At 39.7% G+C, this 26,994-nt stretch overlaps 1 protein-coding gene across 2 annotated transcripts in view; it reads right to left on the bottom strand.

Annotated features, from left to right (window-relative positions):
• The window catches only part of PDCD6IP (programmed cell death 6 interacting protein), a 72,963-nt gene that overhangs the window by 11,124 nt on the left and 34,845 nt on the right, over positions 1 to 26,994 (bottom strand). For both annotated transcript variants that reach the window (XM_047874154.1, XM_047874153.1), the window contains exons 8-15: positions 21,520 to 21,742; positions 20,382 to 20,505; positions 17,929 to 18,106; positions 13,529 to 13,640; positions 11,875 to 12,044; positions 2,933 to 3,181; positions 2,455 to 2,589; positions 943 to 1,037 (exon numbers count right to left, since the gene is read on the bottom strand). In XM_047874154.1, coding sequence (XP_047730110.1) covers positions 943 to 1,037; positions 2,455 to 2,589; positions 2,933 to 3,181; positions 11,875 to 12,044; positions 13,529 to 13,640; positions 17,929 to 18,106; positions 20,382 to 20,505; positions 21,520 to 21,742 — 1,286 coding nt within the window. The remainder of the gene's footprint in view (positions 1 to 942; positions 1,038 to 2,454; positions 2,590 to 2,932; positions 3,182 to 11,874; positions 12,045 to 13,528; positions 13,641 to 17,928; positions 18,107 to 20,381; positions 20,506 to 21,519; positions 21,743 to 26,994) is intronic.

Below are 26,994 nucleotides of genomic sequence, written 5' to 3'. Positions count from 1 at the left end.
TTGCTTCCTGAATCCAGCACCTCACGTTTTATCACCTCCTTTCTTCTCACCACCTTCCTTGATTCTGGTACTTCCTTATGTGGTGTTCCTCAGAGTGACTGCTTCCTAATCCTTTTCTCCTTTTTTTTCTTTTTTTAAATTCATGATGAAATGTTCATCCAGAATTTTCATCTCTTCTATGACAATACTATTCTGGTGAATATTCTCCATGTATTAGGTTTTATTAAATTCAGTTCATTTTGGGGGCGCCTGGGTGGCTCAGTCAGTTAAGCGTCCGACTTCAGCTGAGGTCATGATCTCATGGTTCATGGGTTCGAGGCCCACGTCGGGCTCTGTGCTGACAGCTCGGAGCCTGGAGCCTGCTTCAGACTCTGTGTCTCCCTCGGTCTCTGCCCCTCCCCCACTTGTGCTCTGTTTCTCTCTCTCAAAAATAAGTAAATGTAAAAAAAAATAAATAAATTCAGTTCATTTTTTTCACCATTAAAAAAAAAATACTGTATCTTTGCACCAATGCTGTGTCAACTCTACTGGTCACTCGGCACAGAACGAGTCCTATGGTACTGGTTTGACCTTCTCAGCAGGTTCCTTCAGAAGGGAAATCTGCTATCTTTTCTAAGCCATTCATCCTGTCCTCCCCACATTCTGTACCTCGAGTTTTATGTGTAAGGAACCTGCTGGCCATTTCCAGGTAAATTGTGTATGTTTATTGGCATTTCTGAGACCTGTCACCCTGACTCTTCTGTGACACACTGTGCTTCTGACACCGAGAGTTTCTGCTCTTCTCCTTTATTCTCAGGTCATGCAGCTTGCTAGCTGCCTGTAAGTGTCCAGGAGGAAAGAAAGGAAACTGCTATCTCATACTGCCCAGTTCACCCCGAAGTTTCCACATGTAACTTTTCAAAAGAAAAATCCTCTAAAATTTGATACACAAAATAAACTTACTTTAAGAGTTCATCTCTTTCTGTCTTCCGTGCAAACACGATGTCACTGCACTTGTTCTGGAACCTGACCAGGATTTCAGTCAGCTCATTGTAAAACTGTAAGTAAAGAAATACAAGTAATAAGCTAGAATGATATTTTAATCTGAAGAGGAACACAGTCTAAAGCTCGTTTGTCAATCACGGTTAAACCTAAACAACCAAAATCCTCCGCACAACACAGTCATACCACTAAGGTTCAACAAGTTAATACTGAATATGACCTAATAATATTCCTAAAGAAAATGAAATAAACTCATTTTTGGAGAACACCTGTCACCAAAAATCAAATGGAACAAACTATAAGTTTCATGATCATGAGTATGTTCCCAATTCCTGGAGAAAAGGCAAGTACTTAAAGATAGGAAACTTGGGGCGCCTGGGTGGCGCAGTCGGTTAAGCGTCCGACTTCAGCCAGGTCACGATCTCGCGGTCCGGGAGTTCGAGCCCCGCGTCGGGCTCTGGGCTGATGGCTCAGAGCCTGGAGCCTGTTTCCGATTCTGTGTCTCCCTCTCTCTCTGCCCCTCCCCCGTTCATGCTCTGTCTCTGTCCCAAAAATAAATAAACGTTGAAAAAAAAAAAATTTAAAAAAAAAAAAAAAAAAAAGATAGGAAACCTATTTCGGTGGAAGGATTAGATTGCATGCACATTCACTTCAGAAATACAGACATCACTTCAGAAACTCTTAGAGGCATTTCCAAAGGCTCTCTGAAGAATTTTCTCAGCTTATCTATTTGAACAAAGCATTTTAAACCAAATTAAAACGGGATCTTCCTATCCTATTTCCAAGGCTTCGTCGTATTTCTACCTCTTCAGAGGTTTTCACCTTACATCCAAGGTATTTGTATCAAAATAACTTTATTCAATAATCATCATGGAGTTAAAACACCACAAGGTATTGTGTATCTGAAAAACTAACGATCACCTGTTCCCTCAAAAGCAAAGTAAATGTTAAAAACAAATATAATCATTTCCCTAAGCTATTTAAAGGAAAGGCAAGAAAATACTTAACATATTTAGTAAGCATCCTGAGACTCAGGCAGATAACAAGTCCATCGTTATCCAAACCATCAGCACAGAATATAAAAGCCATATCCTCCCCTCCCTTCCCCACCACAGTTCAGCTTCGACTACTCCTGTTCCCGCATAATTCACTCAAATTGGTCAATTTCCTGTCCCCCCCAAAAAGCGTCACTGGCTTTTGACATCTCTGTGCTAATTTCTTTTACCTGAAATTCCTACATCCTCTTTCTGTCTGGTGAAATACACAATTCATTCTTCAACATTCTCATGAAATATTGCCACCTTTGTTAAGGCTTTCCTTCCCTTATGACAAGCCTCTCAGAGGAAAAAATCATTAAAGCTAGGAAGTCCGAGACAAAGAATAATAATAAGGTCCAACTGGAAAAACTATTAACTTCTCAAACTATATTTTCACTCTGTACTGGTGAACTACTGTTTCTTTTGGACTTCATACCTTTGTGCCCTCCTTCAAATTAGCCACAAGCTCAACAAAGTTGTCATATGCAGTAGCTAAATTCTTCAAAACTTCTTCTCTTAAGTTAGCTTCATTATTAGATTGCTTCATTTTTGAAAACTCCTGGTGTGAGACCTTGTTAAAAGAAAGATTTATGTATTTACATTTATTTATCAAATTAATATAGCCTGTAACACTTTTACTGATACTTTCCCAACTATATATGAAAATCATATGTGATTACATGCAGGAATCACTAGAAATTTACCTAATAGAATTTTTGGAATAACACAGTACCTTAATTCTTAAAGTAAAAATGTCACAAATTCAGTGGTTATCAAAATACAACCAATAACGATTACAGATTTCTATTAGTATGTACTACTTGCAAAACACAATCCTGACATAGATTTAGTCCAGGTTTATCCTTTCTGTGATTTTCTTAAACATAAATCTTACTGAAGCATATAAACCTTACCTGAATATTTTTAAGAAGTTCTTCCTGTTTCCTTAGAGATTCTTGGACTTTTGTCGTAAGACCTCCATAGATTCGATCCAGCTCAGTGACAGAAAGAGCTTCTTCATTTATTACACCATCTTGAGCCAAAGCAGTCAAAAATTTGCTTGTCATGTCAAAATTCACTGATTTCAAGTCATTCTCTAGCCCTTCTCTTTCCTTCTTTACTTCATCAAGATTGGTCAATAAGGATTTTAAGACATTTACAACCTAAACAATTAAAACAAAACAAAGCAAACAAAACCCCTTAGTTTAAACTGCCAAAAAAACAGAAGCCAATTTCAAGAAGGGAATTATATACACAAAGGTTCACTCCTTTGAGACGATCTCTCAGACAGCCAAGCATAAATGGCACATCAGGTTTATTTACATTGTACCTTTAGTGGACTCAGATTATAAGAGCAGCGGCAATAATGGTAACACCAGCAAGCATGATGATTTACATGAACATTTATTATGTGCCAGGGACTGTCCTAAACACTTCACAAATTTAGTATTATCCTTACAATATCCCATAAGGTATATATTTATTACTTCTCTTCCACAAATAGAGAAATTAAGCCTCAGAAAAATTAAGTAACTTGCCTAAAGTTACACAGCTACTAAAGGAACACAGGTAAAATCTGAGACCTCAGTCTGCCTAACTCCACAATCAATCGCGTAACCACTCTACACTACACTATCTCCCTGTCATGGTTCCGAGGTAGAGGGAGATGTGTTCTTGCCAAGTCAGCAGATACTCTATTTTGCTGACATGGAGAGACAGAGATATACAGAGAGAGACATGGAGATAGAAACAGAGATACAGATCTATACGGAGAGAGCATCTTAGATAGAGAAAGAAGAGAGCCAAAGAGGTAGATACAAAGCTATGAACTACATGTTTATGTTATATACTGGTAGAGAGAAAGGAGAGAGGCCTCTTGTACATCTCTTCATTCCACTAAGAGTTCTATCTCTGATTCGGCCCAGGCACCTCGAATACCCACATGATTCATGAACAGCCCTTTGGAGTCCGTGTTACAGTGCCCAAGTGCCCCGCTGATGCCACTTACAAACCGTCCCTTTTCACTCGCATCTCTCCGCGCTCTTGCTAAGACCACCAGGGAGAAAACCAACCGCAGAGCCCCCACTGCGCTTGCCCCCATGATGCTCAGAGAAAGGAAGCTGGGGCAAAGACAAAGGAAGAAGGGGACACCCAGGAGCCCCATCTATATCCCTGTCTGTCTTCTTACCACGGCATTTCCAACCCCAACGGCTCTCCCACCTGCCGCCGGCGTCTAAGCGTTTCTGTCCTACTCTCCGTGACACAGCCCTCATTAGGTCCTTGGCAAGTGTCCAAAATAGCCTTCCTTTGTGAAGACTAAAAATCTGAGGAAAAATCTACAATTTCTTCTAAATTTTGGCCTCTGTTCACCACCTACACCTCTTACGTGTCCTATCTTAAATGCAGAGTCTTTTAAACACTCAGAGTAGTGGACAGAACTGTGACTCCGGGAGGTCCAAGAAGCCTCAAACCACAGATACTCTCGATGGAAGGAAGAGGACAAATAATCACACCTACAAGGAGATGGATGGCAAGTCTGTTTCAGGGATCTGGTGGAATCTGATGTGAGACCATGTGCATAAGAATCTTGTTTCCAGACGACTTCCGGGATATACTGTTACATGAAAATCAAAGGCACCAGAGCATACATACAGCATATTACACTCTGAGTAAAGAGGAGGGAAATCAGAAATAGGGACTCCTGGGTGGCTCAGTCAGTTAAGCATCTGATTCTTGGTTTTGGCTCAGGCCATGATCTCAAGGTTCCTGAGATCAAGCCCCGCGTTGGGCTCTGCGCTGACAGCATGGAGCCTGCTTGGGATTCTCTCTCTCCCCCTTTCTCTCTGCCCCTCCCCCACTCATACACACTCATTCTCTCTCTCTAAGCTTTAAAAAAAATAGACATATACACACATAATATAGTATGTATATGTGTGTGCACATGTAATTTTAAAAAAAATAGAAAAACAGGACAAACCAGAAAGTAACAAAAAAGGTTGTTTATAGAGAAAGGATGGAAACAAGGTGGAAAGAACAGAGATGAGATTTCCCTGCATGCACCTTTGGAATTATGAACATTTTTTACACATTCAAAACACAAAATTAAATCACAACTTGAATACAGGAACACAAGTACCTAGTTATCCATCAGAGTGAAACGTAATTACGTAGAAAACACTATTTCAACCCTGACTACATTCCCTTAATGGACATATTATGACTTAGGTCCTGTGTAACCAAGGATACTGTACCTCCTGGAAAACTCAATCTCGTTACCTGCAAAGCAAGAATAAGAGTACTTATCCCAGAACTGTTGTGAAGACTGAAATCATACCAAGTGCTCAACGAAATTTGTAACACAGGGTAAGCACTCAATCAGTAGCAGCCATTATTATTCACTGGTAGTTAGGTGTTACAGTTTAACGCTACACTTTGGGTACACTATAGAATAAAGAGGCTTACGCATCTACGCAATAAGAAGAGAGGAACAATGAGGAATAGATTAAGAATTAAAATATTTAGGGGTGCCTGGGTGGCTCAGTCGGTTAAGCATCCGACTTCGGCTCAGGTCGTGATCTCATGGTTTGTGGGTTTGAGCCCCCTGTCGGGCTCTGTGCTGACAGCTCGGAGCCTGGAGCCTGCTTGGGATTCTGTGTCTCCCTCCCCTCAGCTACGCCCCTGCTCACACTCTGTCTCTCTCTCAACATAAATAAAGACTTTAAAAAAATTCTTTTTAAAAAGAATTAAAGTATTTATTCTGCTGTAACTATGGGACACATTTTGGGGGGGGGGTGCAATAGGATATAATTTTAAAAGGCTGAGGCAGTATTATCTATTGTCTAATTTTAAACAGATAATGGAACCTCAACCATGACTGTGGCTCTATGTGAAGGTTGTTTAACTATTAGAAAAATGCCACTTATCTTTCTCTCAGTTATGTCCAAAAAAAGCCAGAAAGAAAATAATAAAACAGTCAAGTAAAATAAAGCTGGGGGAGAAACAGGAATATGCAAAACCCGTTCAAAAAAACACAAAAGTCTACTAAACAAAGCTGAAAGTCAGGGATACCATAACACATTATCTAGAAACAGACTGGATGTGTCTTTCATAGCAGGCAACTAAGACCCTCTCATCAAATAATGGGTCCCAACTGTGGTGGTGGTAGCCCAAGTTAGCCAACAAGTAATATGAGGAGACAGACGTGGTCCACGAGGATATAACCTCGTGTTCAGTGAAGAGCTAAGCATTCACAGGCGACAGAGTAATGTGGGAAGAGGACCCCAGCAGAATGTGGAGAGCCCCAAGTTCTAATCCCAGCTCCACTATGAAGAAAAGCTAATCCTAACTTTTACGGTGGTCAGTTTTCTAATCCGTGATAAAAAAAAAGGGCCAAAGATCTATTTAGTAAGTCCTATTCTATTCCAAAATGCTATGATTCTAACTCTCTGGAAAAAAATGCTATTTAAAACAACCAATTTATAAATGAACTTTTAGACCACCACACAAAGATAGAAGGAGAGTCCTTGTATGACAAACATTCTCTTTTTTTTTCTTCAAACTATCATATATACTAGTTTAACCCTAGTTTAGACTGTATGATATTGGCCTCATTTTAACAGAACGAATACAGGAGAAAATGAAGTTTAACTGCTTCCACAAATGACCAGAATAGTTAAGAAAAGTAAACCACGGTCTACATTTCTTATACACTCAGGGCCTAACATGTTATCAAGTTAAAGCATATAAGTAATTAGAATACCTACACACCTCCATGTTCAATGCAGTGTTATTTACAACAGCTGAGATATGGAAACCTAAATGTCCATCAATGGATAAGTGAATAAAGATGTGGTGTATACACACACACACACACACACACACTCACACACACACACACACACACACACACAGGAACATCAGCTATAAAAAAATGAAGGACTGCTAAGGTGGGTCAGTTGGTTAAGTGTTGGGCTCTTGATTTCGGCTCAGGTCATGATCTCACAGTTCGTGAGATGGAGCCCTGTGTCGGGCTCTGTGCTGACAGCACGGAGCCTGCTTGGGACTCTCTCTCTCCCACTCTCTGCCCCTTCCCCACTCACGCTGTCCCTCTCTCTCTTAAAATAAATATACACTGGGGCGCCTGGGTGGCGCAGTCGGTTAAGCGTCCGACTTCAGCCAGGTCACGATCTCGCGGTCCGTGAGTTCGAGCCCCGCGTCGGGCTCTGGGCTGATGGCTCAGAGCCTGGAGCCTGTTTCCGACTCTGTGTCTCCCTCTCTCTCTGCCCCTCGCCCGTTCATGCTCTGTCTCTCTCTGTCCCAAAAATAAATAAACGTTGAAAAAAAAAAATTTTTTTTTTAAATAAATAAATATACACTTAAGTAAAAATGAAATCTTGCCATTTGTGACTTGAATATGCCTTGAGGGCATTATGCTACATGAAATTAAGTCAGCCAGAGAAAGACGAACACCCATGATGTCATTTATACGTGGAATCTAAAAGAAAACCAAGCTCACAGATACAGAGAACAGACTGATAGCTGCCTGAAGTGGGGCGTGGGGATGGACAAACTAGATGAAGGGAGTCCAAAGGTACAAACTTCCATTAATTAAATAAGTCGGTCATGTGGATATAATGGAAAGCATGGTAACTACAGTTAGGTATACCGTCTTACATATCTGAAAGTTGCTGAGAGTAGATCTTAAAAGTTCTCAACACAAGAAAAACAATCCTGTAACTACTTGTTGGACTGATGTTAACCAGAGTTATAATGATCATTTCACAATATAAACAAATACCGAATCATTATGGTATGTACCTGAAATATAATGCTGTATGTCAATTACACCTCGATAAAAAAAATTTTTTTAATAATAATTACAACCCTGTTGTATTTATTTCTGTGTTTTATAAACAGCTCCGATTAGCTTTCAACTGCAATTAACTACATCCCTTTATAGTGTTAGGTTACCAGTAGCTATCATTCCATCAACACTTTTTGAATCCTCACATGTTGGGCACTGTTCTAGGTTCTAAAATACAACTACTAACAAAAGCAGAGTCTTCCCTTCATGTGGGGGACAGAAGAAGGGAGGGGAGGATTAAACAACTACACAAAAATAGAGCAATACGGTAGACAATGACCAAGAAAGGGAAGGGGTGACATCTGGAGCTTTAATGAAAAAGAAGCAGCGACCAAGCAAAATGGAAGAAAGACCCAAACAGAAGGAAGGCAAATGTTAAAGTCCTGAGGCAGGAACAAGCTTCACATGATCAAAGGACCCAAAAAAAAAAAAAAAAAAAAAGGCCAGTATGGCTGAAACACAGTAAAAGCAGGAAGGCAGAAATGAGATCACCTAAGCCATTTCACCTTTAAGACCCATGGCTGTTGCAAAGTTTTCCTGTAAAGAACCAGACAGAAGGGAAAAAAGAAAAAAAAAATTTTTTTGGCTTTGTGAGCCATAGTCTCTGTTACAACTATTACAACTATTCAGTTCTGCCTTTCGAGTGTGAAAGCAGCCGCAGATGAAATGCAAAGGAATGAGGATAACTATGCTCCAACAAAAATTTATTTATGGATACCAAAATTTGAATTTCATATAATGTTCATATCCTAAAACATCATTGACTTCTTTTCAACCATTTAAAAATGTAAGAAGCATTCTTGGCTCACAGGCCACACAAAAACAGGAGGCAGTCTGGATTTAGCCCGTAGCCCACTGCGTGCCGGCCCCATGTGGATGACCAAACTCTCTGTGGCATCTAACATCACCAAACACAGGCAGGCACACACACACAAAACACTCTCAGTGAGATATCAGCTTTACTTTTCAGACCCTGCCAATTTGGTTTCAGAAAAGGGAGACATGAGACTACCTCGGTAACAGAACTGACCACACTTACCCTACACTAAAGCTAATCTCCGGTTTTCCATCTCTCTCACTCAGGAACCACCATGCCATAGTTTCTGGCATATAGTAAGTCTTCAACAAGTGTTTGGTGAGCAAATGAATGAAGAGATGCCAGTCAATCTGGACACCTGTCTATATGTTTTGTTATGAAAAACTAAGAGTAAATAAAAGCTGTATTTGCAGATCACCCACTAGTCTAGAAGATGACTTTGTGGGAGCCAGAAAAAAGCCCTAGAGGGACACACGGCTCTGGACAGCGCTACTTTATGAACTATCTCTGAGGAGATGGGAGCTTTTTTCCCCCAAAGCACCCCTCCATCACCTGAGGCAGATACAGCACTGTATTAGTCGATATCACTTTTGTACAAAAAAACCAAAAAACAAAACAAAACACACCCCTTCCTCTGGGCAGACTTAGCCCTACTGGAGGGCCAAGGCTTGGCTGCCCAAATGTGGACTAGATTCTGCACCCTAACTGATCAGAGGTGCACTACCACAGCAGCAGTCCTAGGTATTTAAAAAAGGATTTTTCAACACAAATTACCCACAGCTTGCAAAATTTTTCAGAGCAACTCAATACGTAAAAACAAACGGCCAAAGAGACCAAGATGGACAGTAGGCCCCTTCACAATAAAAGAAGAAAGAGCCTACCACTAAGATCGGAGCTGCCTTAATAAAATGTGCACTTTCTATCACTTCAATACCAGAATTCAAATGACTGTTTTTATCATAAAAAACTCCGGCTAAAATGCGTCATCAACCACGACAACTACCTGAAATAGCTTTGATAAAGGCACATGATGAACGAATATACAGAGCACTGAGGTTTTCTGTTGCTTCCATCCAGAGAATCTAGCTTCAGTAAAGTAACTTCGTATTGACCATACAAATCTTCTTCCCCTATGTAACACCACTACAAAATCAACAACTGCATATAATAACACATTAGTGCGTGCCAATTCCAACTGTGCTCCGCATAGACCATTTTTGCTTTTCTACTGCAAGCAGGAGAATCAAAGGACAGAAGCCGTGCTAAGTTCTAAGTCACAGACAAGACGCCGAAAAGGAAAAGCAGAGGGGAGACCTGACCAGCTCAGTTAATAGAGCGTGCGACTCTTGATCCTGAGGTTGTAAGTTCGAGCCCCGTGCTGGGGGTAGAGATTAGTTAAAAATAAAATGGAAGGAAGGAAGGGAGGGAGGAGACAAGAGGATACTAAGCAGGGATTTTCTCTTTCCCGAAAATAAAAACAGGGCCAGATTTTGTTGCTCTTCTGTGGGTCTGCAGTCTCTGTTCCTCACAAAGTAATCTAACCACCTTCCTTCTTCCTTCCTCCCACTTCCTTAAAGCATCTAATGGATATTCTTTGTTCCGTCAGGTTCCCCCCACCTTGAGAGATCTGGGTTCTGTGCACATTCAACCATGCAATCTTCACCGTGGGGGCTCATTTCCACTGAACCTCTCTGACACCGTCTCTGGACATACCCACTCACTCAGTCTTCCTCGGAGTTTATGTGTTCACTCTGTCTGCCTGTCAACTCTGTTCTCACCATGTGCCAATTTCTTAAGAAGCTTCTTAAGAAATGCTAGCATTTAAGTGCTTAGTCATCTAAATCCTCACAGCATACTTTCTTTTTTTTTTTTTTTTAATGTTTATATTTATTTTTGAGACACACAGAGACAGAGCATGAGCGGGGGAGGGGCAGAGAGAGAGAGGAAGACACAGAACCCGAAGCAGGCTCCAGACTCCGAGCCGTAAGCACAGAGCCTGACGCGGGGCTCGAACCCGTCAACCTCGAGATCATGACCTGGACCGAAGTCGGATGCTCAACCAACTGAGCCACCCAGGTGCCCCAGCACACTTTCTATAGTCACAACACTTCTGCATTTCTACCCTGTATTACAGTTCTCCTTGTATATGGCTAATCTTCCACACTGGACTGAAAATTGAGGGTAAAGGTTGTGTATGATCCATTGCTGATTTTTCCAAGTACCTAGCATAGTGCCTTACAGAGTAGGTATCCAAGAAGTCCTGGTTGAATAAATACATGAAATGTTTCTGTGGAAAGACAATGCACAACACTGATAACTTTTGAGACCTACTACCCCAGGAAATTCACCTATTTCAAGAAGTTTTCAGCAAACATTTCTTGCCCTTTGGCTTATTTTCCTATGCACCTCAGGGCCTCTATTTTATTCTACTACATCACGGCACAGTAATCGGCCACTAAGGCATATTTGCACCTTCTCTCTTAGGACTTTCTGACTCACATGCCCTACTACTGGTCTTCCCCTTCCTGTCACAGGTAGAAATGCCATGATGACGTTACCCACGGGTTAACACGCACAGCTGGTTGATTTTTCCTTTAGAGATAGTCCCAGTGGAATACAGTGGAAGGAAGCAGAGAATGATGGAACTAAAAACAAAAAAAGGCGTGGTCGGCAAAACATCTGGCCAAACCCAGTCCTTCTACTTCAGGGAAGTTTCAACGTTTATTTATTTTTGGGACAGAGAGAGACAGAGCACGAACGGGGGAGGGGCAGAGAGAGAGGGAGACACAGAATCGGAAACTGGCTCCAGGCTCCGAGCCGTCAGCCCAGAGCCCGACGCGGGGCTCGAACTCACTACTTCAGGGAAGTTTCTATGCTTCCAAGCCTCTTCCTTTTATAAAACCTGAACTACATACTGAGTATCCAGAATACAGTACTAAGCTCGTAGGAAACACTCACTAAATGGAAATTACTATTATAGGATAGTAATATCACCAATGAATGTAGTTACAGATTACACGATGTATATGTTCTACTTTACACATACGAACCTTACAATTTATGTCTGCATTTTTTCAAAGATGACAATATGAAACTGGCAATTCATTGTGCTCATAATGGCTCAAACGTCGTTTTCATAAGCAGATGACCACCCACACGACAATGCGTCTTCTTACCTCGCTGCCCTGCATGGTCCTTGCTGGGTTAGCAGAAGGGATGGCCGCGTTCAGCTCAGGCTCCGGCTTACACAGAAGGGCGATGGTGTCTCGGTGAGACTGGTAACGTTCTTTCACCTGCCCATCTGCTTGCACAGCTTTATCCAAAACCGTTCTGAAGTTGGTTCCCTCTGTCGGGGGAAAAAAATGTCACTCGAGCACAGCACTGATTTGAACAGTAACATCTATGGGTTGGTTATACTTTTAGTTCTGCGCTCCAAATTTACCTTTTCCCCCTCTTCTATGGGTTCCATCTCACTACATAACAGAAACCGAGCTCCTGTCACTCTCGGCATTTTTTATTTCTGGAAAATTGCAGTTAAACCTTAAAATACATTTATGGTTATTGTCCACCAAAAAAAAGCTGACATCAGTTTAATGTATTCCTCCAACTCATTAAGATAGAAACACTCCAAAAATTGTTACAACTTACTCTCAAAAGATCAGTTTCAACTTGACTTTAAAGAACAGCAAATATATTTTTAGAAAAAATCAATTGTATTAAGTCCTTTTACAGAGAAGTAAAACAAGTCTCTAGCAACCGTAACGACATTTATCTAACAAATACAAATCTTAATAATTAAAGTCTTAAAAAATGATAATTTGACTTCAAATTAACTGGTGGGGCACCTGGGTGGCTCAGCTGGTTAAGTGTTCAACTTCGGCTCAAGTCATGATCTCACGGTTCATGAGTTCCAGCCCCGAGCCTGGAGCCTGCTGCAGATTCTGTGTCTCCCTAGCTCTCTGCCCCTCCCCCACCATTCTCTCTCTCTCTCTCTCTCTCTCTCTCTCTCTCTCTCTCTCTCTCTCAAGATAAACATTTAAAAAAAGATTTTTTTAATTAACTGATAAAACTCCTATTTTCCACCCACTACTAAATGAAATGAAATTACAAAACCATATGTATATAATATGATCTCATTTATTTTTTACAAATATGCTTCCCATGGGGAAGCATATTTAAAAAAAACAAACAAAAAAGATGCACAGGCCTTAGAATAGGAAAAGAGAGTTACAGAATCTTTTTTTTTTTAATTTTTTAATGTTTATTTATTTTTTTAAGAGACAGAGAGACAGAGTGTGAGTGGGGAACGGGCAGAGAGAAGGAGGGGAACACAGACTCTGAAGCAGGCTCCAGGCTCTGAGCTGTCAGCACAGAGCCTGATGCAGGGCTCGAACCCATCAGCCGTGAGATCATGACCTGAGCCGAAGTTGGAGGCTTAACCGACTTAGCCACTCAGGCGCCCCCAGAATCATTTTAATTTTTACTTTATACCATTTTTAAGAATCCAAGCTTCTTACAATGAAATGAACATGGACTACCTCTGTTACTTAGTTTTTATCTTACAATGAACTGAGAAAAACACCTGTGTTTTCATAATAGTAGTTTTAGTAACAACTGGTTTGCAAATGACCCTAATTTAATCAATCAAAAATGTGGGTTCAAATTGGGAATTTATTGCGCACCTGGCTGGCTTAGTCAGAAGAGCACATGACTCTTGATCTCAGTGTTGTGACTTTGAGCCCCGCGTTGGATATAGAGATTACTTAAAAATAACGCCTTTAAAAAAATGGGGAACTTATGCAAGCGAAGGCCATTTATGCACATTTTTACCTGCTCTTAAAGGCTTATAGAGATCATTAGATGGTGTCCTTTGCCAGCGTTCCTTGAATTTTGCTCTTAAATCACTGTCCGTGGCTTCTTCTTCATCCAACAATCTTAACGACTTTTAAAAAGGGGGCAAAGCAACAATGAAATATCATTTCTGATAATAAAAAATTTAAAACACTTTTTAAATGATCAGACTCAAGACAGGTGAGAATTAGTGAGATGGGAGTGAGTGCCCCTACGTTACTGGCTGGGGTACCAACTGGTACAACAGTTTTGTTGCACAAATCCAACTTACGACATATTTAACACAAAGTCTTATAAAATGCAGGGCTGCATTTAGCCATTACCTTATTCAGTAAATTAAAAAGGACGAGTAACTAAGAGAATAGGTATATCCATACACCAAAACTACTTTAAACAAAGATTCCAAAAAGGAAGAAGTAAAACGACCTCTACTTGGCCTTACATAAAGAAAATCCTTAGGAATCCACAAAATAACCATGAGAAATAATAAACAAATTCAGTAAAGTTACAGAATACAAAAGAAACATACAAACTCAGTTGCCTTTCTATACTGTAGCCATGAACAATCCAAAAAGGAAATTAAGACAACGATTCCATTTAAATAGCATCAAAAGAATAAAACACTTAGGAATAAATTTAACCAAGGAGGTGCAAGACTTATACCCCAAAAGTTACCAAACACTGTTGAAAGAACCTAAAGAAGACCTAAATAAATGGAAAGACATCCCTTCCGTATTCACAGAGGATTTAATATTGTAAAGATTGGCAATACTCCCCAAATTGCTCAAAACATTCAGTGCAATCCCTATTAAACTACTAACTTTGGGATTTTCTGTATAAAGGTTAAGTCAAAACCACAATGAGATGCCACTCCATACCCACAAGGCTGGCTAGAATTAAAAAACAGAACAATTGTAAGGGTTGGCAAGGATGTAGAGAAACTGGAACCTTCACACACTGCTGGTTAAGAATGTACAATGGTGCAGCTGCTCTGGAAAATAGTTCGACAGTTCCTAAAAAAGTTGCACATAGAATTCCTATATGACCCAGCAACTCCACTCCTCTGTATATACCTGAGAGAATTTAAAACAGGTGCTTAAAAAACGTTCCCAAGTAATATTATTAATAACCAAAAAAGCTAAACATCCCAAATATCTACTACTGATAAATGGATAAACAGTAGGTGATACCTCCATACAACTGAAGTATTATTCATCCATAAAAAGAAATTAAGTGCTGACACTATAACACGGATGAACCTGAAAACATCGTGCTCAGTGACAGAGGCAGAAGGTGCACATGCCGTCTACGATTCCATTCACATGACATGTCCAGAATAAGCAAATCCAGAGGGAGAAATCAGATTAGCAGCTGCCTAGAGACGGGGCAAGGGGTCATGAGGAGTGACTGCTAATGAGGATGGGGGTTTCTTCCGGGGGTGATAGAAGCACTCTGAAATTGGACAGTGCACGCTTGCACAACAAGACGGATGCACTAAATGCCACCATCTTGTACACTTTAAGGTTAAAATGAGGACTTTTATGTTATGCAAATTTTACCTCAAGAACAAACAGACACGCAGTTGTGAAATAAACACAGGAGATTGTTTTTTAAGAATTAGATATGATGAAAACAAAAGGTATCAATAAAATGAAAAACAAAAACTCAACAGAATGGCTGAAAAGCACAAACAGCACGGCTAATAACCAATTAATGAGCCGAAGGCGGGCCAGAAGCACAAAGAGAAAAAGTCAAAGAAATGTTAAGAGATATGAAGACTGATCATCATCAAAAGAACCATCATTCACTAGAAGAAATTCGTTAGGAGATAACGGAAAAGAAATAACTGAAGAAACAGAATCTATGGACAGGGAGTGAAGATTAAAAGACCCAACAGATCCCTAGCAATGATAAATTGATTATCTAAAAATTAAACCAATTGGACACTTCAAAATTCTGAAAATCAAGACTAAACTAAATTTCTAAAAGCCACCAGAGAATACCAGCTTCACAACCTGACTCCGCAACTCACAACTTACTTAAAAGGAGACTCTCCAAGTACAGCTGACCAGGTAAGAGTGACTACTCCAGAAGGCTGTTAGAAACATCAAATGAGACAAGTAAAAGTGCCGCATGCTAAGACAGGCAGGCAACAGACATGAACCATACACACTCAGAATGCCAGTTTCACTGTCATTAGAAGGTAAGCTTTTCACACACTAATATTTCCAACAAAAATGCTCCTCGCAACTACACGGAAATACAGTATTTCAATAGGCAATGTTCTTTTTCCATAGAACTCGTTTCAAAATCAAATATGCATCTTCTAGTCAATGACATCTTAAAATCAAGGAAATACAGTGATATTTAATAACTACCAACTAGCAGGTACACGCATGATCCCACTTCGTAGCTATCTTACGTGATACACACTATTCTCCCATTTTTGGGGGTAAGTCAAGTGAGACAGGATCGTTAAGTAATCTGCCCAGGGTCACAGCCAAGAACAAAACCCGGGAATCAAATCCAACTCCAACTCCAACATTGAAGAATGGTTTACGACTGTAACTTCCACTTACTAAATGCCCCCAGACTGCTATTTGCCTTGCAATACCTGCATTTTCCAGCATCTGTCTTCTCCCTCCCTGTCAATTACTTCCTGCTGCTTCCACTTCCGTGGGACCTTAAATAGCATCTCCCCCTTGTTCTCCCTATGGCTCGCTACTATTGTAACGTCCTTTCAATTGCAACACCAGATAAAAGCTTGCTTGACATAAAAATCAACCAAGTCTATGGCCTCAAGAGCAGTGTCTGTTAAATATTCACGTACACACAAATGACCCTGCGATCTTGTTAAATGCAAATCCTGATTCAGAAGGTCTGAGATGGGGTCTGAGATGCTGCACTTCTAACACGCTCGGTACAGCAAGGTTTTGGCACTGAACTCTGTACCATCAATTCTGTTTGCTTTCAATTATCTGATCACTGACTACCTCTACATAGATGAGGTTGGTAACATTGATGGTATAATTAACGTAGAACCGCTCATGAATCAGATTCCCCAGGCCAATACTGCAGTAAGTTTTCATTTAAGTTTTCTAACCTTTTTCAGTAGCTAATATGCCACCACAACCACTTCTGCATCAGTTAGTATAGTGACTATACTCTCATCATCATAGTAATACGGTGGTAATAGTCATAATAGCTATCATTTATTAAGCATGTACTATGTTCCATAGGTTACAGGTTTCACTCTTTTACTTTAGAAAACCCTTAAAAAGAAAACAAACAAACAAACAAAACCCAGGAGGTAAATATTCTCCTCCCCATGGTTCACACTGTACAGATGATCCTTGAATGACATAGCTTTGAATTTTGTAGGTCCACTTACATGTGGATTTTTTACAGTACAATATTATAAATGCAGGATTCTTAGGATTTTATGATTTTATGATTTTAATAACATTTCTTAGTTTAAGAATGCAGAATATAATATATATAACATGCAAAATATGGGTTAATCAACTATTAATGTCACCAGTAAGGCTTCCAGTCAACAGTAGGTTATGAGTAGTTATGTCTGAGTCCAAAGTTACACTCAGATCTCTGACTGCATGGGGGAGGGAGGGTCAGCACCCCATGCTGTGCAAGGGTCAACGCTACTTAAGTCCTCTATCCCTGTCCCAAAGTACTTGGAAATGTTGTAAATACAATATTCTCTGCAAGTCAGCTGAAAACTAAACACCATGGACTAAAGCACTGATTAACAGAAGTCACCTTGAAGACGTGACTCCTCAAGTGGCAAAAGCCTATATAACCATTTTGAATATATTTATCACTAAAGGAAGAAGTGATTCAATAAGGAGAAAGAGGTGAAGGCATTGTAAACGGAGAATTAACACTGTCAAACAGCTGACTTTGGCCAAAAAACTTTAGTGTTCCATACCCATTGATAAAATGCCCTCTCTTACTGGAAGATGGGTACAGTGGGCTTATAAAACATTTGATGGCCTAACCTCCTCAGTCTGATTCTACATTTACCAAGAAATCTAATCTTTCATAGAAAAGAAATCATTAATTATGAAGAGTCTGAACAGTTTGTGTGACAGTAATTTCTCACAGTATATCAATACTATATCATGGTCACATGAGTTTAATTAATGTGCATTTATACACCCTTAAGGCATGTATGAATTCATTCTCCCTCCATCAGAACTCCTCTTGAAGTTGAAAGGCAGGCCCTCGGCCACAGTAAATTCATCAAGATGGTGAGTATTACCCTACGAAACCCAACAAAAGAAAGCAACCAGTCCTTATCCCCACTGGACACCAAGGCGTAGAGCAGTTTTTACTTGAAAAACAAATCTCTTAAAACATACCTCATCTAGGATTTCTCTATTTCTTTGTAGTAGTTCAGGTAGCTCTTTGATCAATTGATCAACAGTCTGGATGCCTCCCTGTTCAATCACAGATGTGGATTTAGTCAATATAGACTGAGGTACAGTATCTCCAGACACATCTTCAATTGCTGCTGGAAGATTAAGGGAAGCTAACACCCTGAAAAAATGAGATACTGTGTCATCTTGAGGTCTAAACCATCTTTAAAGCATTAATCTCCTCGTTAAAAAAAAAAAAAATTAAAAAAGGGGCGCCTGGGTGGCTCAGTCGGTTGAGTGTCCGACTTCAGCTTAGGTCATGATCTCGCAGTCCGTGAGTTCGAGCCCCGCGTCGGGGTCTGTGCTGACAACTCAGAGCCTGGAGCCTGCTTCGGACTCTGTGTCTCCCTCTCTCTCTGCCCCTCCCCCACTCATGCTCGCTCGCTCTCTCTCTCTCTCTCTCTCTCTCTGTCAAAAATAAACATTAAAAAAAAATTTTTTTTAACATTAATCTCCTGTATATCCTAATCAATAGCAATGGAGTTCACACCCCAAAATAATTGACAACCCTCATCAATGGAAAAATAAAGCAAAGATACAGGAATAAAAAAATGAAATCAGTGATTGATAAAATTAAAACAAAACTATTAAAGAATTAAGATCACAGTTCAGAATTAAAAGCCAAAAAGTAAGAAATATACATTAAAAAACATGAGCTACCTTGAGCTCAAGCTCAAACTTAACTTCTTTCAGTCTAAGAAATTAAAAATCAAAAATTCTATCTTAAAAAATACAAACTTTTACCATACTTCTGGTTGTTATACTGTCACTGGCGAGTCAGAAATAATATACAAAATAGTTGTAATTTCATGTCATCTAAGCAGAACGTCAAGACTACAAAATTGATTTAGGTATTAATCACAGAATCTTCATCTGTTCTCAGTTTTGTAGCACAGTATCAAGTATTATTTCATTTACATAACGGAGGGGTTATTAAGGTAAACTTATGTTTTCTTTCTAGAAAAAGAAAAGTCAGGTCAAAATCCATGCATCCATCAAAATTAAAAACCTGAAAAATTAAACTAACTAGGAAAAAAAATTCTCAATTACATATACCTGACAAGAGACTTGCTCTAAAATACACTAAGAACAAGAAAAACTCGATTTTAACAAACGAGCGTAAAATATCAACAGATACGTTACAAAAGATAGATGAATGGCTAGTAAGCACACAGAGTTACTCAACATCATTAGTAATCACAGGAATGTACACTGAACCGCAAGGAGATTCTGCTACACACATACTAAAATGGCTAAAACTATTAAAAAGACTGACAACACAAAGTGCTGCCACGGATGCAGAGTTCCCAAAAAGTGCAGGTGGGAATATGAACTGGAGCCACCACTTTGGAAAACAATCTGGCTGTTCTGCATGAAGTTAGGCTTCCACCAACCGAACAATTCAGCAACTGCAATCCTAGGTATTTACCCAAAGGAAATAAAACCTGTCCACACAAAGGTTTGCACATCCATGCTCACAGCACGTGAAACGTCCACCAACAGGCAAATGTAGAATAAACTGCTATTTAACCATAAAATGAAATCCTGCTCACTAATAAAAAGGACCAAACTGATACATACCACACAGATGAATCTCAGAAACATTACGCAAAGTGAAAGAAGCCGAACACGTTTTGAGGACACACCATATGCGCTGAACATACCGCAAGGGTTCCATCCATACATACTGTAGCAATACCCTAACGTGTTGTATACCGTAATGTACATGTAATGTAATGCACACGCTATAATGTTTATATTAACCTGTGTAAAAAGTGACACCAACCTAGGGTGACAGGGAGCAGATGAGCAGTGGCTAAGGGCCAGGGGAAGAAGGACTGAAGTGGCACAAAGCAACTGTTTAGGGTGATGTAAATGTTCTCTATCTTGATCACGGTGGTGGTGGTTACATGGTATAAATTGATCAGAAAGAACTGAACTATACACTTCAAGTGGGTCTATTTGTTGTACTTCATTGAAAATTATACTGAAGACACTTTAAAAGCCAATGAATTATTTTGTTACTCTTCAATCCACCATTAACAAAAATTAGTTCAGAATACTGAACCATGTACCATGCTATCTATCTTAACTTACAAGTTCGTTTCTACTTCTCATTTCTCTCAAATAAGTATCTCCTACCATGTAAATTAGTGGTCAAAAACTCTCACTTGTTTCAGTAATCGAATTTCTTTCAAGTCTATTTGCTAGGACTTAACAGATAGAGCATCTACCCAAAGTGCATAGGAATGTGTATTTGCTGCTTCACACAGCCTTGACATTCAGTTCCAAGCTCAGAAAACGAAACTTTCATAAACTATTTAGTTAGGGTAACAATCAAACAGAAAACATTAGAACTTTACAGATATATTTATGAAAGTTAAAGCTGTACCTACCCATTTGCCAAAGTGGTGGCTTCTCTCATTTGAGCAATTGATCTGTTAACTAAGTCAGCTTTCCTCTGATTATAGGCGGCCAACGACTGCTGCACTGACACAGGAACCATATTTTCAAACAAATCTAAAATAAGCAATGTGAATTTCAACAAAATTTCAAGACAAAAAGTCCATCTGTAAAGTGAATGCTCATATTCCCTTTCCTATATTCACATAAAAATCTACAAATACTTAAAAATCAAAACTAAATCACTACTGGAAGTACAACGATGGAGAGAATTTTTAGAGCACTATATTCATGAACAATGAGAGCTTTTTCTTTGAACTTAATTTTCTTAACGTTTTAAGATGTGTTTGTCATTGACTTCTTTGGTGAAGAAGATCTACACTCTTTATTAGTTGATTACACTGGTTAAGCGGTCCACATTGCCTGGGTTTAATTTCCAGCTCCTTCCACCACTTTCTAGCTCTGCAACATTGGGCAAATTATTCAAGCACTCTGTGCGTCAATATCCTCATCACTCAAAGGGGGATAACAACAGTACCCATCTCATGAGACTGCCGTGAGAATATTAATTATGAGCTAGTTATCTGTACTTAAGAGTCCCTGGCACATGGTAAACACATCTCGTTTGCTAAACAGAAACAAATAAAATAATCAGCCTTTCCCAATAACGTACAATACTATCCTTGGGATCTCAGCTAGAAACTGCTATACATTGAATACATCTACAAAATCCAAGGATATTATAACATTTATCCCATACAACCATGACTCTGTAGGTTTATACATTTAAAGTCATATTTATGAATGTTTAGTTTTAATAGCAGAATCCTAAATAATATAACAAATGTTAAAATGACAAATGCTTAAAGTCTCAATCATTACTCAAACGTAGTTTCAAATTTTCTGACTGTGTTGGATAGTTTACACATGCTTTATTACCATTTACTTTCCATCTTGAATTTTCACTATAGATACAACACTTCATTTTTATTCTCATATTCATTTTGAATATGAATGCTAATCATATTCAAAACATACGATAGCAGTTATGTGATTTTCGCTACCAAAAACAACAGATTAAACTGGGGAAAAGATGAGTAAGATTAAAGTGTATCTGAGTACTTGACATACCAGTGAATTTCTGGCTGATGGGGACAGTGACTGGGGTAGATTTCACAAGTGTGGCTTTGCCAATTGGGTCCAGATCTTTAAGGTCTGGAACTCGATCATGATAGATGAAGTCATTATCCTTCTTTGCTGCAGAAAGGGCACGGCTGATTTTGTCAGCAAAGTCTTTCACATTGACATATTCATCATAGCGAGATGCCACTGTTTTAATCAATTCTGCTGCGTGCTAAAAAAAAAAAAAAAAAAAATGTTAAAAAAAGTTTTGTTTTTCTCAACCAATGATCTAAGCAATGGTTTTTAAAAAATTTCTTTGAGGACATGCATTTCCAGCAATGTGGTCAACAGAATAACCTAGAAATTATCCCATCCCAAAATTCCAAAATATCAAAAATGAAGAATAAACATAGTAGGCATCCGTCCCAACACATGCGTGAATTACCAAGAAAGTAAAAAAAAAAAAAAAAAAAAATCCAGTAAGTATAGTAAGTGAGGCCAGTAAGTATAAACCAACATTGAGGAAGGCTGGCTGTCGAATATTTCTATAACCCAAAGGACTAGCGATTAAAACGTCTTACAAGCTCTCATGAAGACCTGAAACAGGGGTCTTAAAACAAACACATCTCCCTCTACGGAGAAACACTCGTTTCACTGCCCCACATGGAGGCAGGAACCTCAAACGTCTACTCCAACAGTGAAAGGCTGGGTCAGAAAAAAAGTACCCAGCCAACACAAGAAGTCAACAAAGAAGCATGTTACCTCAGCATTGACAGGAACATATTTTTTTAGGGGCGCCTGGATGGCTCAGTCGGTTAAGTACCCAACTTCAGCCCAGGTCATGATCTCACAGTGTGTGAGCTCAAGCCCCGCATCGGGCTGTTTGCTGTCAGCACAGAGCCCACTTCAGATCCTCTGTCCTCCTCTCCCTGCCCCTCCCCCATTTGTGCAGTCTCTCTCAAAATAAATAAACTTTAAAAAAAAAAAAAAAAGGAATAGATTTTTTTAAAAAGGTCTACTCTCAGGCACCTGGTGGCTCAGTTGGTTAAAGCATCTGACTTCCTGATTTCAGCTAAGGTAATGATCTCACGGTTCATGATACTGAGCCCCGAGTCGGGCTCTGCACTGTGAGTGCTTGAGATTTTCTCTCTCCCTCTCTCTCTGCCCCTCCCCCGCTCACGCTCTTTCTCTAAATAAACATTTAAAAACAAAAATAAAAGGTCTACCTTCATAATTCATAAGATGAGCATATGCCTCACATAAATTTAGAGCTTAAATTACATTACTTAGGTGGTTTCAGATATAATAACAGCAGATAAAAGAGGCAATGAAGCCAAAGGCATCGTCGGGGATAAATTCAGTGCTTAATATTTGATATCTGCCAATCTGCCAGAAAGACCTAAAACTTCTTAAATTTTGCATTTAACAAGACTCTATGTATATAAACAGTTACAATGAGAAATTGATAAATTTACCCCTCATCAGAGTGGAAGATTTTAACACTCCTGTCTCAGCATGACAGACCAAGTAAACAAAAAAACTGTAAGATTATAGAAGATGTGAATAACATCATTAATGAGTTTGACCTACCAGACATTCAGAACCCTGGACACCACAACTAGAGAATATAAAATATTCTCAGGCATGTAAAGAACATCTATAGAGAGTAACCACAGGAGAGAAAGCAAATATGAAACACCAAAGTTATAGAAATACAAGAATGGTTTAAGAAAACCTATTTATGTATTATCCAAATACTAGATTTAAATTTTTAAAAATCAAATTATTTCCACAGATACTGAAAAGCATTTGATAATATTCAATATTCATCACTGATATTTTTGAAAATCTCAGTAAAATCAAAATAGATATCCAATTCATTAACATGATAAAATCTCAACCCCCAAACCTGCTAACATACTTAGCAGAAAATATAACATTCCTGTAGTCAAAATGAAACAGTATCATCAACAACCTTAGAATGCGTCAAAACATCTAGATAAAAAAATGAAATTAAGAGGTATAAAGAAGGTATAAAGAAAAGGAAAAAATGATCATCTACAGATGATGTTTTACATACCAGGAAACCTAAAACAGTCAACTGAACTATTCTAAATAAGAGGTAGCTCACATGCAAAATCAACAGAGCAAAACAAAAGCTACATCTTTAGTTATACTAGGAGATGAGAAAGGGCACAAATTTAAATCGCTTTTCAAATCTGATTTGTAAATATGTGGTCAAACACTCCCCTCAAATAGCAAAGTTGGTACCAGAATGATAAGACATACCAAGTACACTGCGGGGGGGGGGGGGGGAAAAAAGGGATTGCTAAGGACCCACCCCCGTGAGTGAAAAGGACGTGAAGCAAATTTGAAAACAATGAAACGGAATGAGGAAACAAGTGCCAACAGACGATCAAGGCAAAGCCAACTGGTCCACGTCAGCCACCAAGAGGTCGCAGGAAAAATGGAGTGCTGAGAGGCCTCATCCCGAGAGGGAACTGCTGAGAGCAAGAGGCAGGTTAATCGAGGGCAGGGAGGCCGGGGAAAGCAGGTAGGAGGAGAGAAACCAGGGAAAAAGAAGAAAGGGGGTAAGCACTGCAACAGGTCAGCAAAATAACAGACTCTCAGAGCAGACACAGCACCTCGCAAAGGGAAGGCTGTGAGGGACTCGGGGACACCAGGCGCGGAGGAAGAGCCCCTCCTCAAGCAGGCTAGGCTTTGAGAGCCAAAGAAGTGAAGCCGAGGAGGGGGCCCCGACACAAAGAGGCTCAGAACACTGCCACACGACCGGAGGGGGGCATGCCCCCACTCAGGAGCCTCTTGCGACTCCTCTACTAAAATCGATCTCATCCAAACACAAGTAATGGAAAAGGCATCCCATCTGCTTCAACACAAAGAAACCAGAAGGAAAAGGATGAAAATGAGCATGTAACTTTCCAATAGGTAATGAAAATTCACCAAGGAAATATTGTCACAAAGCAGATGAAAACAGCATGCTGAAAACACGAACAGAGGACCAGATGGCCTAGACAACAGCAGGTGACAGCAGACAGCGAGAGAAATGTGGAACAGGCACTGACAGAACTCAGGCAAGAAAGTGAAGAAAAACTCAAAATCATTTTTAAAAAGATTGAAATATGGGGGCGCCTGGGTGGCTCAGTCCATTGAGCGTCTGACTTCCTCTCAGGTCATGATCTCACAGTTTGTGAATTCGAGCCCCATGTCGGGCTCTGCGCTGACAGCTCGGAGCCTGGAGCCTGCTTCAGATTCTGTCTGTCTGTCTGTCTGTCTCTCTCTCTCTCTGCCCCCCCACCCCCGACTCACACTCTCTCCTTCAAAAATAAACATTAAAAAATGTTTTAATAAAAAATATAAAAAGATTGAATATTTACACAAGTAACAAAAAAGGGGTAACAGACATCATGCAAGAAACACACAACTCAATATGGCAGGCAAGGAGAGGGAGGCGGTTACAAATTAAAGATTGGTAAGACACCTGCCAGATGCCATGTGAGGACCTTGTTCTGCACAGACCAGCTGTGAAAAAACACCACAGAAAACGTCTTGGAAAACTAAACTAGGTTTCAGTAATATTATATTACTAGTATTAATTATTGATCAGTATTAACTTTGCCAGGTGGGCGGACATTATAGTTTTAGGGCTTTTTTTTTTTAAGTCTTATCTATCAGAGATATGACTTGGTTTTGTTTTTTTTAATTTTTAATTTTGATTTTTTTTCTCTTTTGTTTCCTTCTCTTCACTCTTTTCCCTTTTTCTTTCTACCCTCCTCTTTTTTGTTCTTCCCTTTGGAATCGAGCTCATAGTTTCTGATTTGATTTTTGGTCAATTCTTATTCTGCTTGCTTGATCAGGCATTTAAATCTATTCTTTATATACCTTTTCTTTAATTTTTTTTAATGTTTTTATTTATTTTTGAAGGAGACAGAGAGACAGAGCATGAGTGGGGGAGGAGCAGAGAGAGAAGGAGACACAGAGTTCAAAGCAGGCTCCAGGCTCTAAGCTGTCAGCACAGAGCCCCATCCCGTGAGATCATGACCTGAACCAAAGCCAAACGCTCAACCGACTGAGACCCCCAGGCGCCCCTTTTTATTTTCTATTTTATATCTCCTTCCTATTTTCTTCTCTCTCTGGACTAAGCCTTATAGTCTCTTTGATTCTCTGCCTGGTGTTTTTTTTCACCCCTTTCATTTCTTTGTACAGGATAAGGTTCCCCCGCCTTCACTTTATTTGCCTTTTGTCCAGGGTTGCTTCAACGGACAAATCCACACACACCTGGTGGAAGGTCCAAACAATCCACCACTAAAGCAGTGGGACAGAACAGCCAAAGATGCAACAACAGAGTGCAGGCAACACAGTCAAAAAACACTTTCTGAAGTGCCAGGCCCCGAACAGCGTATGACCCCTTTTAAAATATGGTAGTAGTACTCACAGGTGCAGGACACTTAACAAGCGATTAAAACCCATAAAAGACAGAAACCTAGCCAAATAGATGAAATGGAAAAATTCTCCTCAAAAGAAAATCCAGGAAGAAATGACAGCCAGAGAATCGCTCAAAACAACATATCTGAACAAGAATTTAGATTAATAGTCTTAAGACTAATAGCTGGGCTTGAAAAAAGCATGGAAGACAGCAGAGAATCTATTGCTGCAGAGAGCAAAGATCTAAGGTATTGTCACAATAAATGAAGAAATGCTATAAATTAGGTGCAAAATAAACTAGATGCAGTGACAGCAAGCATGGAAGAAGCAGAGGAGAGAATGTGTAAAATAGAAAATAAAATTATGAAAAATGATGAAGCTGGGGCACCTGGGTGGCGCAGTCGGTTAAGCGTCCGACTTCAGCCAGGTCACGATCTCGCGGTCCGTGAGTTTGAGCCCCGCGTCGGGCTCTGGGCTGATGGCTCAGAGCCTGGAGCCTGTTTCAGATTCTATGTCTCCCTCTCTCTCTCTGCCCCTCCCCCGTTCATGCTCTGTCTCTCTCTGTCCCAGAAATAAATAAAAACGTTGAAAAAAAAAATTAAAAAAAAAAAATGATGAAGCTGGGAAAAAAGAGGGAGAAGAAATTACTAGATCACAAGAGGAGAATTAGAGACCTAAGTGACTCAATGAAATGAAACAGTATCTGTATCCTAAGAGTTCCAGAAGAAGAAGAAGAAGAGACAGAAAAGGGCAGAAGGTTTATTTGAACCAATTATAGCTGAGAACTTCCCTAATCTGGGGAAGGAAACAGACATCCAACTCCAAGAGGCACAGAGAACTCCCCTCAAAATCAAAAACAGATCGACACTGTGACATATTATAATGAAACTGGCCAAATACAAAGATAAAGAGAGAATTCTGAAAGCAGCTCGGGACAAACGGGCCTTAACCTACAAGGGGAGACACATAAGCATAGTAGCAGACTTGTCCACTGAAACCTAGCAGGCCAGAAGGGAGTGGCAGGAAATAGTCGATGTGCTG

Source organism: Prionailurus viverrinus, chromosome C2, assembly GCF_022837055.1.
Source record: "Prionailurus viverrinus isolate Anna chromosome C2, UM_Priviv_1.0, whole genome shotgun sequence".
In the NCBI taxonomy this organism is placed as follows: Eukaryota; Metazoa; Chordata; class Mammalia; order Carnivora; family Felidae; genus Prionailurus; species Prionailurus viverrinus.
This window is presented reverse-complemented; position numbering and strand designations above follow the sequence as displayed.